A 19,597-nucleotide genomic window follows, 5' to 3' on the forward strand; every position below is an offset into this window, starting at 1 on the left:
GGATGCTGCTGAGGATCTCTTCATCTTTGCTAGGGCAGCTTGTGGTGCTATGCGGTGGTCTCATGGACAGGGCTGTAGCAGAGATGGTGCTGGACGGACGGATGGACGGCAGCGCAGGCTCACCCGGACCCGGCTGAAGACTGCAGAGGTAAAGTAGGAGGACACTAGTGGATAGTGTCCACCTACTTATCGGGCAGTTGGAGGACAGTTCCTCCACGCATCAGGGACGATCAGTTGGGAAAATCAAACAGGTTTGATTTTTCCCAGCTAGTTGGAACGACCGTTTTAGGCCGTTTATCAGCGTTTTTGGCCGTGTGGAGCAAACGGCTGATGATAAATGGTTTGCTCCCACACACCAGAAAGATTAGCATTCCAACCAGCCAAAAGTTGGCTGGTTGGAACGATATCTTTCTGATGTGTGGCAGGCATTAGTTAGCAACAGATAATTAATCTCCTCTGGGCATACACATGGAGAGATCTGTGCTTACTTTCTAAGCAATCTAGTCAGATTGCTTAGAAAATAGTACAAATTAGCTCCGTGTGTAGGCCCTTAAGAGTTGTCACTTAATGCAGCTTTCTCAGTTTCAAAATATTCACTTGTACAGTATATATGGAACCATGTACAAACAGAGAAATGACAACACACAATGCAATAATATTATTTATTTACAGTTTCTTATATAGCGCAGCATATTCCGTTGTGCTTTACAATTGGTAACAACAGTGATTAAACAAACTGGGTAGATACAAACCGACTTGGAGGTAGGAGGGCCCTGCTCGCAAGCTTACAATCTATAGGAAAAATAATATAAAAATGAAAAAAATAAAACATTAACTTTTTTTTATAATAATAATAGTAATTATTATTATTATTATTATTACTATTATTATTATTATGAACTTTTATTTATATAAATAAACCATTGCAGTTTACAATTGGCTACTGCTTTAAAAGAAAAAATGCATTAATTAACAGTAATAATAGTGTAGAAATTGATACTGTTATACCACATTTAAACGGGCAAAGACATTTAAAAAAAAAGAGAAATTGTGAACGTTGACTATAAAACCATGTCTCCTTATCTAGTCTGCATATTACAGTCCCCACATCAGTTATCGATATCGGTGTACTTTTGGACAAACCAACTTCATCGGGGCATGTTTCTGATGAGTTGGTATATACAATGACATTTATAATGCCATGGATAGGTCTCTTCTTAAGACAAACTCATTCTCTCAAAACCAGTGTGCACCACAACCACACTTGCGATTGCACTTCTATGGCTACAGTGGCGTAACTATATTGTATGCCCCCCCCCCCCGGCGATATTTTAGCAGCGCCCCCCCGGTGTCCCACGGCCACCAATGTACCCCCCTTCCTTGTGACTTCCGTGCCCCCGTGCCTTACCTCTCCAGGGACCCGCAGAACTTTTCATCTGTGCAGTCCTGGCTCCCCTCCTGGCTTCTGTAATGAAAATTGGACCATCACAAAATGTCTGCCCCCATACAGCATACAGCAGACAGTTTTCAGAGAACATTCTGCTATATGGAGGTGGACATTTTTATGATGGTCTGTCTCCATACCATCAGAACAAGCCAGGAGGGGAGCCGGGACCGCATCGGAGGGGAGCTGGGACAAATAAAATCAAATTAGCGGGTCTGTGGCGGCGTTACAATAGCCCCGCAGCCCCCCGGTGCCCGCAATCACCCAGCGCCTCCCCCGCTACCACGGGGCAGCGGAGCTATTGTTACGCCACTGTATGGCACCGGTTCAAAAAGTAAACAGGAAGGAGATAAGAAACCCTGTCTGCAGCCCAGCCAGCAGAGCCAGCCCTGTCACCTTCCTGTCCTGCCTTGCCTGCTCTTGATAATATATTCATACCATATTTGTGTGTATGCATAAACATATATAAATATATACGGGGACAATGTGGCAGTGTGGACTATTTTTTTCTTGTGGGGCAATGTGGTTTGCCTTTTTCTGGTTGGGGCAATGTCCGTCCGTCCCCCCCCCCCAGTGTGTTTTTTTTTTTTTCTGTTGGGACCAATGGATGTTTTCTGGTAAAACAGTCCCCACGCCCCTTGCAGTGAGGCTATGTTCCCTGTTTGTAATGCCACACCCTCTTTTTCGGGTGTGCTATTACGTTAATATCTTTCCTATGGCATTAAATTGGTTAGGAACAGCTCTGCCAGATAACATGACCACATTGATAACAAAAACAGGTGTTGTGCCCAGCGCTGAATAAGCCCCTTTAATATCTGCAGTGTTTACACACGTTATAAAAGAGGCACTACATTGTATTTCTCTGCTGAACAATATATCATTTCATTATTCAGGAATTTGCTTAGCCTGCAAGCTTAATTGTTTTGTAAAAAAAAACATCTGTCTCAGCTACTCCCTGCAACTCCCATAAGTTTCTGGGTCACTGGTTTATTTTTTTAGAAAGGTCACTGACATCCATACACAAAACACAATTATTCATTATTTTTACAGAAGCAGAACTGTGAAGTGGATCATTGGCGTCACATGTACAATTTTAATGATGCCTGCGCTGTGCTGCTAATAAAATGTCACTATGAGCCACATAAATAAAGGATTCTAATTTGCAATTCTGCACACAAGCGTCTGACTACTGTTTACATCATAATGTCTTGCACATTTCCAGCACACTAATCCTGTAAATCAATATACTGCAAAGCCACAAATAAAATAACAATTTCCAAATATTATATCAAATACATTTTCAAACTTAGATCAAATTGTACAATTTTAATATTATTTGCATCTGCATTGAAAATGGCCAGATTATATTTTCATTTTAATTTAATAGTAACATTCTAACAATTTAGGAATGTTTTTGTGTGGCATAATGCACGCTCCACTGTGAACTATAAGGATAGTACAGGGATTTCATGGCCGTATGGATTCACAAGGTGTCAGGCCACTTACCTCTGCACAGGAAATTATAATCTGAGGTGAGTTCTAATCTCTAATAATTCACTGTAGGGGATATGGTTTTGCTTTTAATGTATAAATTTAAAATTTGAGTTGTACTGTATTTACAGTATATTTACGCATGTATATATATTGTATGGATCTTTGCATGCACCCCCCATATGTAGGTTTGGTTTGATATTGGTCATCATCATTGTTCAGCCTCTCACTTAGCCGCTTGGCAAATTCAAGGCTTACAGCATACCCCTCCATTACTTTCCAATAATTGATCCTGAGACGATGTTTTTATTCCTGAGAAACTGTTTTTAGTATTCAGTAAAGGGATCACAATAATATACGATGACAAATTACTATAGAGGATGCTTGGTTGCATAGGGAGAGGAATCAGTAGCAGAAAGAAAGACGTAATAATGCCACTTTATAGGTCATTGGTACGGCCTCATCTGGAATACTGTGTCCAGTTCTGGAGACCATGGGCGAAATTTAATAGTAGCCGATTTTTAGGCATGTTTTAAAATAGCACAAAATCGCACTTTTTAAAATCGCATTATTGGGCCGATTTTCGCATATTTAATGAGATGCGAATTTGCGGCAAAATAGTGTAATAAAGTGCGATATAGTGCGATTTTTAGTCATGAAAATATGCGATTTTCAGTAATGAAAATCGGCACATTTTCTGAAATGTGTGATTTTGGTGTAAAAAAAAAAAGTGGAAAAAAAAACGGCGTGGGGTCCCCCCTCCTGAGCATAACCTGCCGCGGGCTCAAAGAGCCGGTCCTGGTTTCATAAAATCACAGGAACAAACAAGTTGGGGTTCCCTGAATTTTATCAAACCAGCACCAGGCTCAAGGGCCGATCCTGGTTCCCAAAATACGGGGGACAAAATGAGTAGGGGTCCCCCGTATTTCAAGAACAAGCACCGGGCCCAACCAGCCAGCAGGGCAATGCCACAGCCGGGGGGAGACTTTTTATACAAGTCCCCCCGGCCAAAGCATTGTCCCCCTGACCGGTCAGCATGGGCAGGGGTCCTGGGGAAGTGGGGACCCCCCCAAAGAAGGGATCCCCCCTCCAGAACTTACCTGCCCATGCTGTAGCCCGGGACTGTCCTCGATGCCCTGGGCGGTGGGAATCGAGCTGATTATTGGTGTAAAAGGAAAGAAGTCCCAGCATGCGGGGCAATAAATTAAAGATGTGCAGACTCGGATTCCGGAGATCCGAGCCCCCACGGACGTCATCATTCCGAGCCCGATTCCGAGCAGCACTCGGAGATTCCCGCCTGACTCGGGTCCGTCCGCGTGGTCAGAACGTCATCTCCTGGCGCCGGATTTCGCAAGGCTTTAAAAGCGGCTGCCGCGCCCGCCATCTTCACTCCAGTCACATAGGCCCTTATTCAGATCTGATCGCAGTACAAATTTGTTCTCAATATGGACAAAACCATGTGCACTGCAGGTAGGGCAGATGTAACATGTGCAAAGAGAGTTAGTTTGGGTGGGGTGTGTTGAAACTGAAATCTAAATTGCTGTGTAAAAATAATGCAGCCAGTATTTACCCTGCACAGAAAAAAATACCTCACACAAATTTAACTCTCTCTATACATGTTACATCTGCCCCACCTATACTGCACATGGTTTTGCCCATTTTGAGAACAAATTTGTACTGCGATCAGATTTGAATAAGGCCCATAGTGGGTTGGGAGAGGGTGTGTTGGTGCTGCTGCTGGGGCTTAAACTTGAGCTTGACCTTGAGCGCAATATTTTTGCAATCGCTGGTGTTGTCTCCCAGTGCTGCTGTGTAGTCTAACTGTGTACTTGTAGTACTACTGTCTCCTCTGTGCGGTCTACCTCTGGTGTGCTGTGCTGTAATTAATTATTTTATTCGCTGGGGCTGTCTCCCTCAGTGCTGCTGTGTACTCTGTTCTCCTCTCTGCTTAGAACAGTCTAACTGTGTACCTGTAGTACTACTGTCTCCTCTGTGCTGGGGCCTACATCTGGTGCTGTGCTGTGCCTGTAATATTATATTATATATTAATAATTAATTAATTATATTATATATATAGTCCACTGGTGCTGCCTGCACTGAATCTGCCAGTATTATTTAGTTACTCAGTCCACTGTTGCCACTGGCAGTGCTTCTGCCTACCTAGTGTACCTACCTAGTACATACTAGGCTGCTATATCTAATTTAATTAAAAAATAATACTTGTGCTGTGTGGGACTGTAAAAAATAATTTCATGCTGCTGGTGCACTGACGTGTGCCACTGAGTGCCACTGCCAAGCAGTACCTAATATAAAATTAATTATTATATAAATTCTTCTGGTGCACTGCATAAAGCTACTGGTGGTGTGTAATATAACTACCTTTTGAGGTGACCACTGGCAGTGCTACTGCCTGCCTACCTACCTAGTAGTTTATTTTCTCTACCTACTAGGCTGCTATATTATTAATAATTGAAATATATATAGTCCACTGGTGCTGCCTGCACTGAATACTGTGAATATAGGTTGCCAGTATTATTTACTCAGTCCACTGTTGCCACTGGCAGTGCTACTGCCTAAGTGTACCTACCTAGTAGTACAACTACATACTAGGCTGCTATATCTAATTTAATAAAAAAATAATACTTGTGCTGTGTGGGACTGTAAAAAATAATTACATGCTGCTGATGCACTGACGTGTGCCACTGAGTGTCACTGCCAAGCAGTACCTAATAATAAAATTAATTATTATAAATTCTGCTGGTGCACATACTAGTATTGCTGACGTATCTACCTGTCTTGTGCCTAGTACTGCCGTATTTACCTGTCTGGTGCCTAGTACTGCCGTATTTACCTGTCTGGTGCCTAGTACTGCTGTATCTACCTGTCTGGTCTGGGGCCCACTGCCTAATACTGTCATATCTACTGTCTGGTGCCTAGTGCTGCCGTATCTAGCTGTCTGGTGCCTAGTACTGCCGTATCTACCTGTCTGGTCTGGGGCCCACTGCCTAATACTGCCGTATCTACCTCTGCAGTCAGGGCCGGCGCTACCCACTCAGCAGCTCCTGCAAAGCAGGGAGGCGCCATGCTGAAAAGGCGCTGTCTCCCTCCCTGATCTGCTAAAGCTGCCACAGCCCTCACTGTCACTGCCTCCTGCACGCCGTCCGCAGTGCCTGTCTGAAAGGGGGCGGCAGTATGGAGAGGCTGAGCAGCTCCCTGCACCGCGCACACACTTGTCAGCTGCCCCCTCTTCCTCACGGACACTTGCGCTGACGCATGTAGCACTGTCTGTGAATGCCTGGATGACATGTCATGTCCAGATCCACCCCCTACCCATTGCTCCCTGCGCCTGTCAGCTGTCAATCAAATGACGAACAGGCAGCAGCGCCGCCTCCCCTTCCTTCCCTCTTCTCAGTGTGCTGTGCCAGTGCCACTGCCAGTCTTCAACACTCCGCCCCCTCTATCTCCTCCCCTCTTCTTCCATCTCTCCCCTCCTTTCCCCCTCAGTCACGAGAGGGGTGGCCATACACGCTACTATAGCAGCGTGCAATGCGATGTGCACTCGTGCGGACATCGCACAGTACAAAAAGCATGTGCTGCACATACTTTTTGTACTGCTTTCGGATCGCATCGCACACACACATTGCATGCATGCCGTGCGATGCAATCTAGCCCATAACGTATGCGATTCTTGCAGTGTGTATGGGCACCTTTAGTGCCTGCAACATTTTGCGGACACAGCACTGAGATGGTGTATGCATACATGTACATGCACCCGAGATCCTCCATAGGATCGCATGTTGCATACGCTCCCACAATCGGGCTGCAGCTTGTTGCAATGGCAATGTGAAAGGGTGCAAAATTTATAGTTTGCAGGAGGGCGCCGGACACCCTAGCACCGGCTCTGTCTGCAGTGTCACTCTTACATGAGCCACATGTTTGTGCCGCACACTTGTGTGGCTTAGCATAGTTATCCAGCTACCTCGGTGCAACCTTTTGCCCTAAAAACAATATTGTGAGGTGTTCAGAATAGACTGGAAATGAGTGGAAATGAATGTTATTGCCGTTAATATAGCGTAGGAGCAAAAAAAAAAAAAAAATCAGAACCCAAAACCCAAGAAATCCAAACACAAAACACTTAGGAGGTGTTTTGCCAAAACCCATTAGAACCCAAAACCTCAAGGTAATCAGAACCCAAAACCCGAAAAGTGGCCGGTGCACATCCCTACAATAAAGGGCCCGCTGGGACTAGTAGTGCCCCAGCAGTAGAAATAGTTAAATAAAAACACATACACACTGACAGTAAAACTTTATTACATACGGAGCCCATACATCCATACATACCTATGTTGATAGAAGATCGGTCCCCTTGTCCTGTAGAATCCAAAGTGGGGAACCTGTGAAAGCAAAATATACTCACAACGCTGATCTTCAGGGCTTCTCCGGACCCTCCGCAATGCAGTACGGTGTCTGGGGGCGGGTTTGTTTACATCCGGAGCTCTGCCCCCAGACCGGGACTTCAGGCTTTTCCTGGACCATGATTGGCTGGCGGGGCTAAGTCCCGGGCTGGGGGCGGAGCTCCGGATGTAAACAAACCCACCCCCAGACACCGTACTGCATTGCGGAGGATTCGGAGAAGACCCGAAGATCAGGAGCCATGACTCACTGGGCATATCCAGCTCAGCAACATTGAGAGGTAGGGCCAGATAAACAATGGGGCAGATGGAGCTGAGGCTCCAGGCCGCCACCTTAAAATTGGCCCACCATTATGATAGAATGATGATCACCAGACAGACACCAGCTGCCCACATGATTGGCCATAAAACATAAGTATTAAAATTGCATTCCTACTTTAAACATTTATGCAAATTTTTTACTTTATGTACTGTATACAGTATATATATATATATATAAAAGAGAAGTATAGAGTGCGCTAAATACAGTTCAACAACTTAAAAGAATATATATATTAAAAAAATATACATTTATTTTTAGTCTTCACAAAGACTTCAAATTTAAAAGGTACAGCTGGTCTGTTATTGATACAGATGGTGTTGTAGGCCCAACGCGTTTCGTCAATAAATTGACTTCATCAGGGGCTTAGCGAACAATAAGTCAGCAAGGCGAAAAATCAAAATATGCCACAGCAAAGCTGCTAGTACGTCTGTAGGGTCTAGGACTCAAAAAAGTCGTTCACACAGGTGTGTTTCAGAGGTGTGCCTTAATGGAAAATAGGCATATAGCATCACAAGTATGAGTGTGAATGAAGTAACATAGTGGTCAAAGACCTGCATCAGCTGTTCAATAGTATTGTTCCTAAGGCACTTCAGAACTTTTAGGAGTAAAACCGGAAGTTAACTGCCTGGGATCCAAATCAGAATCTATATATATATATTCCCACAGAATCATGGCACTCACCAAGCAGCAATTAGGGCAATGCTTTTTTTATTCCATAGCCAACAACAGATAAGCCGACGTTTCGGACCTAACAAGGCCCTTAATCATGGCGTCCTGAGTCTCACAAAAGAGCAACTTTGTGAGACTCAGGACGCCATGATTAAGGGCCTTGTTAGGTCCGAAACGTCGGCTTATCTGTTGTTGGCTATGGAATAAAAAAAGCATTGCCCTAATTGCTGCTTGGTGAGTGCCCTGATTCTGTGGGATTTTGAATTTGGACCATAAGCTTTTCTTGTGAGACTGGCGGGAGCACCTCCGGATAAAAGTACACCAAACCGTGAGTGCATTGGAAAAAATACATATATATGTGTGTGTGTGTGTGTGTGTCAGTGATTCAGCTGCACTTCTCACGGCACAAAATACAGGTAAAGTATAATACCAGTGGTGCCTTCCTAGTCGCGGCTTGAACAGTCGTGATTCATAATATTCTGGAAGGTGGCACTCAGCCAGTGAAACACATGCAGACCCAGTATGATGCCAACGTTTCAGTGCTTTTTTTTACTGCATTTTCGTCAGGGTGCTGGTAATCCATGAATTACATCATAACCTCTTTTAACTAAGGATAAAAAAGAAAACCTCATACACCACCATTTATTTCAATAGGACAATATATTTTAAAATGTAGTGTAGCAGATAACAGCTAAACTTGCCTTCTATTATAATGTATGTACAGGTTGAGTATCCTGTATCCAAAATGCTCGGGACCAGGAGAATTTTGGATAACGGATTATTCCGTATTTCGGAATATTTTAATATTTCAATGATGTATTTTGAAGTATCTTGCATTTATGCTGTATAAACACATAATATACACACAAATATATTTTATTACCACATAAAATACACACAAATATATTTTATTTGTTCCAAAAACAAGGTTTCAAAACGTGAAACAAAATGTGTGTACTATCTCAGCACTGAATTTGAATGCCAAGCAATCATTGTCTTGCACATATATAGTGCCAGTTACATATCATGTCCCCAGTGATGCTGTTACATATGTCCCCAGTGAGTTTTTAGCCCAAAAAATTTTTTTTTTTCACTTTCTGGAATGTCCGTATTTCGGAATAATTCGGATAACGGATATTCGGATACGGGATACTCGACCTGTACTGTAGAGAGATGGTTTATAGCACAGTGTCCTACAACAGTGCACCTTTAATAATAGAGTTTTGTAGCTTTAGAACACTATGATCTCCTGATCAGGAACATGTAGTGCTGCATTAAGGATACATTACATTGTTCACATTACACCATAGTACACGTCACCCTTCTACCCTTTTCTGCTAAGAAATGAGTATCAATTTATGTATAAACTGCACTCTTATTTTCTGCACAAAAATACTGTGTTCTGAGCTGGACAGAAAAAACGACAACATTTATAACACATTTACACAAACACAAGAGGAAACATTTTGCTTGGATTTGTTCTGAACTATTATCTTGTAGACCTCTATTCTGTATATTGAAATATTTAAACATTTATAACTGACTGGATACAATTGTGCTTAATGATTTAAATTGTGCTACCAATCAGGATCACAGAAACATGGATGTATCTATAACGGGTTCCGGATATGTGGTAAAGATGGGCCCCTGGGCCACACATCACACATTGCACCATAGAGCAGTGGTTCCCAAACTGTGTGCCTAGGCACCCTGGGGTACCTCGGGACACTTGCAGGGGTGCCTTGGATTGGTGGTCTAGGACAAATTCATAATAGTTATGGGCAAAACCCATGATGGCCGCTAATAATGAAATATGTGGGCAAACAAAAGCAAATCTGGTTCCTCACTACATAATTGATCCTAAGGATGACCTATAAACACAATTTACTTGATTTAATATTTTTTCTAAATCTATTGACAACAAATTTTTGACCTAGGGGTGCCGTGAAAAATATTCAAAAAAGTTTGGGAACCCCTGCCATAGAGGATACTTAACTGTCCATCAGTTCCACATTAATCACCCGAAAAATAGGGATTGGTCCATTTCCCGGGTATCTGTGAATGTGCAGTAGAGCAATCATGAGGAATAAGGACCTGGAACCACGTTCTCAGTAATCTGCAAATGAGTGGAGATGCACAGAGATTGCAAATGGGCCCCTCCTCTCTTAGGGGCCGATTCGGACCTGTTCGTACAGGACCGAATTTGGCCCTGTCTCCGATGGTGGGGGACAATTGCATTCGCATAGGGGTAGCAAGCACCTTTAGTAAAATGTTCATTCGCCGTGGCACTCGCTGCCTGATTGACAGGCAGGGGGCGACACTCAGCTTTTCATGGACATGCCCCCAAAAACGGTTTGCTGACACTGGCCGGGCCCAAGGGAACGCCACATGACGTCAGTGCCCACCCCCAATTAGTGGTACAACATACAGGCAAAAAGTAGCTCCTGGGCTACCTTTCGTCTGCGAACAGAAGAAAAGTCATTCGATGGTGAGCGACCATCGAATCATTTCTCCTCTGTGCGGGCGCATGCAAGTGAATATGTAAGCATACACATCCACTCGCAGAGTAGTGAGGGGGTTTGGATGGCAGGGCGTTGTGCGTTCGATGGGGCGGTGTTAACTTGCTCGCTAAACGGTGTATATACAGTATACACAGCCTAGCGAGAAGGTCTGAATTACCCTCTGCATAGAAAGGGAATGCAACCAGCTGTCTAACCAAATGCTATCAGTTTGTTTCATAGGTGCCGATTTATGTTTTTGCTGGTGGGTGCTCAAGCCAAAAATATAGAGGAGTGGCTTCACAGGGAAGGGGTGTGGCCACAAAATAATACCAATTTATATTATGGAGCACAGTTGTCTCCAATATTCAAATTACGGCAACAGAGTTCCACATACATAAATGCCCCCACAGTGCAGGTACATAAATGCCCCCACAGTGCAGGTACTCCGCGGACAGAATACACTCTTCCCGGCATACTGTTTCCCAGGTGGCGGGTCCGGCAATGTGGTTGCTGCAGCCGCAAATTAGCAAGTTAACATGGCGGTCCAGCAGCAGTACTCAGGCCCGTCACACACTCATAAATTTCCGTGGGTGCTCGGGCCCTTGAGCACCCACAGAATCGGCACCTATGGTTTGTTTGGACAGTTTACTGACTGAAGGTGAAGGATAGCCAGGCCGCATTCATGTCAGTATTCAGCTTCATTGCTTGACAGTTATGATTGGACCCAGGCTAGGAAGTTCCGGGAGGAAGACAAAGGCAATCACTGCACCATGCATATAACATACAGAAATGCAGGAGTCAATTCATTTTAAAGTATTGTATTTTATTTTTTTATTTTATATTAGAACTATTTTCAAATTCTTTTGTATACAATCATTTATTAAGGTTCCTCCCGAGGGATAATTACTTTCCTCTTCCCTAATTTACAGGTTTACGTATTAGGCAGTAACCTTCCCTAATGTTCCTCACAGCATATTCTGGGGTCTGGTATTCCTGATTGTGTAGGAGGCTAGGGGTTGATTATACCTGTATTTCTTATCTTCAACGTTTTGGTGAATGGCACTGTCCAATAGCAAAGGTGAACCATTTTTCCATTACTTTTATTGTGACCTAATTATTCTTTTTTCTTAGTCTTTCCAGACTTGCTGAACGCCATCCCTGCCAGTATACATGTCAGTGTGGTTATATTCACAACGGCGCTGATTGCGTTTGCTTTGGTAGGAACGGGCTTCTTCATGTTCAACGCTTTTGGCAAACCATATGAAGCACTACATGGTCCAGTTGGATTATACCTCTGGTGCTTTGTTTCATGTAAGTAGATACCATCCTCCTTACAATTCAAACATCACAGGGAGCCTGCACAGTATGGCATGATGAGTAACACGGGGAAAGCACTATGCATATGCATATATAAATACAAGGGGAATATATGGACTAAGGTAGCGCTGAGTCTGATGTCAACATATAATATACTGTATTGTCTCATTGGGCCTTATTTTGGTTCATTCTTTCTGACAAAATCCTTCTTAGATGGACAAAACCATTTGCACTGCAGGGGGGGGGCAGATGTAACATGTGCAGAGAGAATTAGATTTGGGTGAGTAATTTTGTTTCTGTGCAGGGAAAATACTGACTGCTTTATTTTTACACTGCAATATAGATCTCACTTTGAAGTAAAACCCCACCCAAATCTAATTCTCTCTGCACATGTTACATCTGCCCCACCTGCAGTGCACATGGTTTTGCCTATCTAAGAAGGATTTTGTCAGAAAGAATGAACCAAAATAAGGCCCATTGTTGTTATTGGATAAAATCATACAAGAGGTATTTTTCAATTCATCCTGCTTATTGTGTTTTATATTAATGAGAGCGTGCGGGAGTGGGGAGAGACAGGAATATATCTCCGCAGACTGCGAGGGTGTTGATCATTAGTTTGATAGTAAATAGTCAATAGGTTGACCACTATTGGTCGAAAGTGAAAAGGTTGACACATAAAAAGGTCAACATGGTTTAGGTCGACAAAAGCAAAAGGTTGACATGAAAATGGACAACACAGAAAAAGATTGACACGACATGGCACCCCCCCCCCCCCCCCCCCGTGACTCGGCGGCCGCATCACCCCCCTCCTGCCCCGGGACTCGGCAGTGGCGGCTCCCCCCGTACTCGGCGGTGGCCGCATTCCCGCCTTCTGACCCCCCCACGGACTCAGCGGAGGCCGCAGCAACCCCCCAGACTCAGTGCATCACCCCCCGACTCGGCAGCCGCTTGAAGCTCCCCCCACACTCGGCGGCAGCCGCTTTACCTCTCCTTGTAATAGATCAAAGTGGAGTAACCAAATACTGGAAATAAAATGTATGATCTGTAGTGACACCTATAGGCAATAAAGTAGACTGTTTTGAAGTAAAATATTTAAGGTGCGTACCCACGGTACGATTTATGTTCCGTAAGATATCATATACAATTCCCCAGAAAAGTCCTGGTGCTTAAAAAGCATAAGATTTGTGCTTAAAATAAGGTACGATGTGCATAAGATATAGCAAACGATCTGACGTCACCATAGGCGTGCGCAGCCCGTTTTATTAGGGGGTGCACCATTGGAGGGGGCGTGTCCATCACTATCTACTGGGCGTGTTCATCATCTCCTATTACTACACATAATGAAACACACTAGACATAATGTCACGCACAATAATGCCCATTACACATGCCACACACCGTAATGCCCATTACACATTATGTTAGGGCTTAAAAAAATATTAGTAAAACAGGGACAATAGAGACTGTGCACGTCGAAGGCGCGCGACAAAAATGAACACATACTTACATGCATATTACACATCACACAGCCATTACATAGTATACCACATTCCATAATGCCCAATACACGTTGTACGTGTAATTCCCATTCCTCACACCATGATGCCCATTACATGTTACGCCTCAGACTGTGATGGCCATTACAGATTATGCCATGGGGGGGGGGATGTGAAATGTTCTTTGCCAGGAGTCACATGCTCCCTGGGAAGGGGGTGGTTAAATGCTCGTTGACAAGGGGAGTTTCATGCTCATTGCTGGGGGTGCGCATTGCACACCAGTGCTCCCGTGAATCTGCACTTCCGGGTAGTGCTGGGCACTCTTCTTATAAGATGCCCACCGGAGCCGCAGCCTCCTTCCCTTTTGAGCCGCTGGCCGGATGCTACATGCCGCACACTGAAGCTACTTTACCTGTCAGCGGCAGGCAGCATATGGTCAGCCGCTCAAAAGGGAAGGAGGCTGTGGCGGGCACGGGACACTTGTACCCCAAGTGCCCAGGGGCAAATGCCCACCCGCACACATAGTATACACACACACACACAAACATACAGAGCCCCCCACACATAGTATACATATGCACTGCCCCCCTTTGCTCACCCACATACACACATACAGATGTAGTATATACATAAAGAGCCCCCCCACACATAGTATACATATATATAGCCCCCCTACAGTATGCACTAATATATATACACACACAGTATACATATACACAGCCCACACATATATACACACATAGTATACATACAGGCACAGCATGCACACACACACACACAATGTCCTGTAGTATACACAGAGCCCCCTCCCACACAGATAGTATACCTATAAACAGCCCCCCTATGCACACATAGTATACTTACAACATGCTGATAAACACACACCTTTATGACATAACATAAAAAAGTAGCCAGCATTATTAAAAACCAATATACCTTCCCCCTCTCCCTCTAAAACAAAGTCATAGCCTCATAACATACACACCCCCCTGTTCCAGCTCACCTGCAGCACATTTCAAACACAAGGAAGTCCTCACTCGGCCAGCACTGTTTAGTAATGCCTGAGAGGAACTGTCTGTGCACTTCAGTTCCCCCTACAGGCAGCCAGGGTCCTCACACGTCTGTCACTGCAGCCGGCTCCCGAAAAAAAAAAAAAAAAAAAAGCTATTCTGTGATGTCGGACCTGGCTGCGATCGTGCGGGGGTGCCTGCCATTAGGAGGTGCCTGTGCACCCCCGGCACCCCCCTTGCGCACGCCTATGGACGTCACAGCTATACTACACTATACTATCTTATGCTTTCTAGACAGAATTGGGTTGCATGTTCACCCGATCAGCTCCCTCCCATACGACCTGCGGGAGCGCGCATCGTACGTCGGATAGTGCATACACACGGTAAGATATAGTGCACTATCTAGCATGCTATTCGAAACTGGCTAGATAGTGTGCTAGATTGTGCACTATATCTTACCGTGGGTACGCAGCTTTAGAGTTAAAATGTCATAAACGTATAACATAATGTTTACCTGTCATATGTTTTCAAACATCTATATTGTAGAAAAAAGTATTTTCCAATATTTGTGTGATACATGGAAAAGACGCCCATATTTTCCCTGTATATAAAAATGTTGTTGCTAACTGAAATTTATGTGCAGAATGTGTACGTGAACATACTTCTGTTGCTGTTTTCAATGACTGCCATTTTCTCTGTTGTAGGTTCCTGTGGCTGTCTTGTACTAATCCTCTTCTCTTCAGAAGTTAAACTGCACAATCTATCTGAGAACATTGCTAACTACAAAGAAGGAGGGTTTCTATTTAAGACGGAGACCGAGCACTTTGAGAAGTCATTCTGGATTGTCCTGGTGTGCACACTAGTACATTTTTCAAATGCGTTTCTTATTCGATTAGCTGGTTTTGATTTTCCTTTCTCAAAATCAAAGGAGTTGGATACAAGTTCTGGAGCAATCGATCTGATGTACTGAGATCAGTACAGTAACATCATGAGCAGTACATGACAGAACACCCTGAGATGTAGATTTACACAGTTTCTAGTACAGGTTTATACACTTGGGGCTCATTGAAGTTTATTTTATATAAGATATGATGCATTTTCACACTTCCCATCTGCAAAAAAGTACTGTATGTATACACTCACGTCAAAGTTGTTGTGTAAGATAATGAAGATGAATATCAGCAATCATCCCTATCCCCATCTGATTGGCAGTTTGCGGATTGACCTTAATAGCCGATGGTACATAATTAATTAGCATTGTGGCTATAGTATGTCAAATAATTAAATCAATTAGTGACTGTCTATTTGCATTACTTCATTGTCATACCTATCGAATGATGCAGGGCAATTCCCATCTTATTTTAATATGGTAAATGGAACTTTATTTTGTATTAAATAGACAATAAGACAGAAGCAGCTAGTTTCTTTTGTTGCCACATGACCCTTTTTGTGCAAAACAGAATGATAATGTATTGAAATATGTTTTTACCATTATTATTAAGGATTACGACATATGCCTAAAGGCCTACATATACTTAGCTGAGGTATCAAATGCAGCCTCCCATGTTATACCTCAGCAACTCCCCGCCAGGGGATATATCGTATGTAGTCATGTTGCATACGATGTATCGGATACGATCCCATTCACTGCCCTGGGATACGATGTATCCTTGGTGCAGCAGTGACAATCTGCAGATCCGATCTGATGCCCAAAGGACTGCACATTGGCTTGGAATCGTAAGTAAATGACATACAATTTGGCACTTTCACACATTTTATCATTGTGGCCATCTTATCGCATGGGCATACTAGGCAGCTGCCCTAGTGCCCCACAATTCTAGGGGCCTTCGAGTAGGGATTTGCTGGTGCCTGTGGAGTTTCTTGTGAGGCTAGTACAGATTGCTGCCTGGCTGCTTTGATTGTGAATTACACAAAATCAGAACTGCTGGGGAACATTCTCTACCGGCCTGCAGCCAAACAGATAAAGGGCAGTATTCAATGCTCTTTATATGAGCTGTGATAGCGAGCAGTGCTGATTGCTCGCCGTGACAGCTCGCGGGTCAGTATTCAACGGACTCAGTATTCAATAGGCACACGCCATTTCCACCTTACTGGGTTTTTACAGCAAGGTGGAAACTGTGCAGCCACCAAAACAGCTCGCTGTTTGGGGAATCCTCGCCGTCCTCTGGCAGCAAGGATTTCCCCGGAATCATTGAATAGGGTGAGCGGCTGGCATGGGGGTTATGGCCCAATGGCTGTAAGCATGCTAACTGCTGGATGGGCAACAGCAGGTGGAGAAGACACCGCAGGAAGTTAGGATATTTTCTAAACTTTAGTAGGGGCCCCAGTGCATTGCTTTGCATGCACTCCATGCCCTCCATGCCGTTAAGATGGTCCTGCCCTGAGCCTGTGTCTCGTGTCTCTGTCAGGCATACATGAACACCTTGCACCCTTGGAGAACTCCTGGGTTTAGTATTACTCTTAGAATTGTTACATAGCAGGATGTAAGCTACTCTACATACCGTAACATACTTTTCCTTGTGTGTGCTTTTCCTTACCTATGCCACAGGGGCATGTTTGTCCAATTATCCTGTTTGCACTTGGGGTATGGGTGGGTTTAACACTAAAACAGGGTTGCCGACTTTAAGATTCTCCTCTCCGGGAGAAGCCGGAGAGGAGGGTTTCAGCAGCCGCTCAGGGGGCGGGGCTTACGAGTGACATCACTAAGCCCCGCCCCATGCTGGTAAAACAGGGAATTCACGGATCTCCATGGAGAGGGTGCGGGGCTAAAATGACGCGATTGTGCCGTTTTAGCTCCGCCCCCTCCTCTTAGACCCGAGGATTATGGCATTTTAATGCCGCGATCCGGGGGACAGCGGGGGTCCCCCCTGAATCTGGGAGGGTTGCCCATCCTTCCGGGGGGCCGGGAGGGGGTCCCGATTTTCGGGAGACTCCCGGAAATTCCGGGAGGGTCGGCAACCCTGCACTAAAAATGTGATTTGGCTGCCATTCCCTTTAAATAATATGACATTCCCTACTTACATGTGGCAGGTGGGGCAGTTGCTACCTCCCTGCCTGAATAGGTGACAGCCGTTAGCCCATGTCCGGCACTCACAATGGATCCGGCATACGCCACTGTGCGATTGCACATGCGCATAGACCTGGCTTTTATGGACTGCACCAAGAAGTCAGATTGGACTGCATGGTAAGGCAGGGAGTAGCTTGAAGCCTGCCCTCTGCTTATCCCAGCCCAGCCTTGCAGTTCCGGAGGGAGGTAACACCACCAAATGGGATTGCCTTGTGTGTCTGTGACTGACAGGTAAGACTTCCAATAGGAAGTCACTACCAGTCACAGTGAAGCCAGTCAGCCCATAGGTAAAAATTTCATGTTTTCCAGGTCACTCAGCAGATGCACAAGTGCACTCATTATTCACTGACACACTTAAAGATCCACAGGTGGAGCCAATTACTTAATTTGGGATTCTGTGTTGAGAGTGGAGACCTGGAAAAAATGAACTGTTGGGGAGTCCTAGAGGACTGAGGTTGAGAACCACTGCTCTAGGGTGCCATGATTTTAAAAAGTTTGGGAACCAGTGGGTTAAAGTACGCAAGCATGCTAAATGCTATGCAACAATGCTTGAGCAATCGGAATGTTCTCCTGAAAAGGGGGTGTGGCCTCAGGAAAAGGGGTATGGCTAAGCAGGGATGACCACGATCATGAGTCATGCCTATTGCGGTCATTACTATGGGGGCATGCCCAGAACTCTGTGAGCCCCTCCCTCTGTTTCCATGAATAGACACTTTGACCATGCATGTACATGTGCAAGCGACTTGTACCGTGGAACACTGCTGCCCTCGGGTGGTAAAGTAGGACAGTCCCAAAAAATTGTAATGTCCCGTGAAAATTGGGACTCTTGGGAGGTATGCAGTCATGCTGAGTGCTGTGGAACATTTGAGAATGGACTCAGCATTGGTAACAAACATTAAGGGTTTTATATACATAGATGGGGGTGCTTTTGAAGATGGGCTGTTGCCCATAGTAACAGATAGATAGAATCTGATTGGTTGTCCATACAAACATCCAATCAGCAATAGAACTCCCATATTAGTAAATTTACCCTGAAGAATCTGACATAGAGATCAGCAACAACCAGACCAAACTCAGACAGAACCACAATAACATGGCAAGACTGACACAACAAACTGCCTCAGTAAGTTAGATAGGTGGTTGCTTTATCTCTCTCCACTTTATCTCTCTCCAAGTTTCGATAAATCTGCTACCAAAAGAAGAGTCACTGGCTGCGCACATATTTGGTCATTATGGAAGCCTCTACACACACTACATGCACAATATCATGTCTGGTAGTGAGAAGCAAAATCTGCAGCGTAAGGGCCCTGTGTTGCGCCTTCTGGAACATCACATGTAATTGAATTTCCCCCATTGACTGCAATTTGCAGCATTGGACAAGCCAATTGAAAGGAAAAGATTTGTTCAGTAAGCATCTCCTGCTTCTAGCTGTTAATAATAATAATACAATACGTTAGCTGGTTTCACCACATTCAGGTTTATCGTCCCAATAAGAATGTGCCAAGCATTTTGATGAAAAACATATTACAAAATTATTAATGATTATTTGTTTTGTAATTATTGGGCTAAATTAAACTAAGAATAAAGTTGATATTCCATCATGTTGTTGTCTGTTTTCTTAACTGCACCATGACATTATTAGTAGAGTAATTATGGAACCTGCTACTAATCTGCATGTCCATTGTGCAGTGTGTACACACAATTGTGTTACTGGGGTACATTTACTTAGATGGGAGTTCTGTAAATAAATAAATAAATAAGAAGTAGATTCTGATTGGTTGACAATAGCAACATCCTATGTGAAATAAAACTTTCATCTTAGTGAATTTCCCCCATGTGTCTTCCTA

The 19,597-nt window shown here is 44.2% G+C and overlaps 1 protein-coding gene across 4 annotated transcripts in view; it reads left to right on the plus strand.

Moving 5' to 3' along the window:
• Positions 1 to 19,394, plus strand: part of CLRN1 (clarin 1) — a 72,412-nt gene extending 53,018 nt beyond the window's left edge. For all 4 annotated transcript variants that reach the window (XM_083177952.1, XM_083177951.1, XM_083177953.1 and 1 more), the window contains exons 3-4: positions 11,971 to 12,150; positions 15,367 to 19,394. In XM_083177952.1, the coding sequence (XP_083034078.1) occupies positions 11,971 to 12,150; positions 15,367 to 15,632 (446 nt within the window). In that variant the 3' untranslated portion in view covers positions 15,633 to 19,394. The remainder of the gene's footprint in view (positions 1 to 11,970; positions 12,151 to 15,366) is intronic.
• The last annotated feature ends 203 nt before the right edge of the window (positions 19,395 to 19,597 follow it).

Source organism: Crinia signifera, chromosome 3 (assembly GCF_055691185.1).
Source record: "Crinia signifera chromosome 3, ASM5569118v1, whole genome shotgun sequence".
Classification (NCBI taxonomy): Eukaryota; Metazoa; Chordata; class Amphibia; order Anura; family Myobatrachidae; genus Crinia; species Crinia signifera.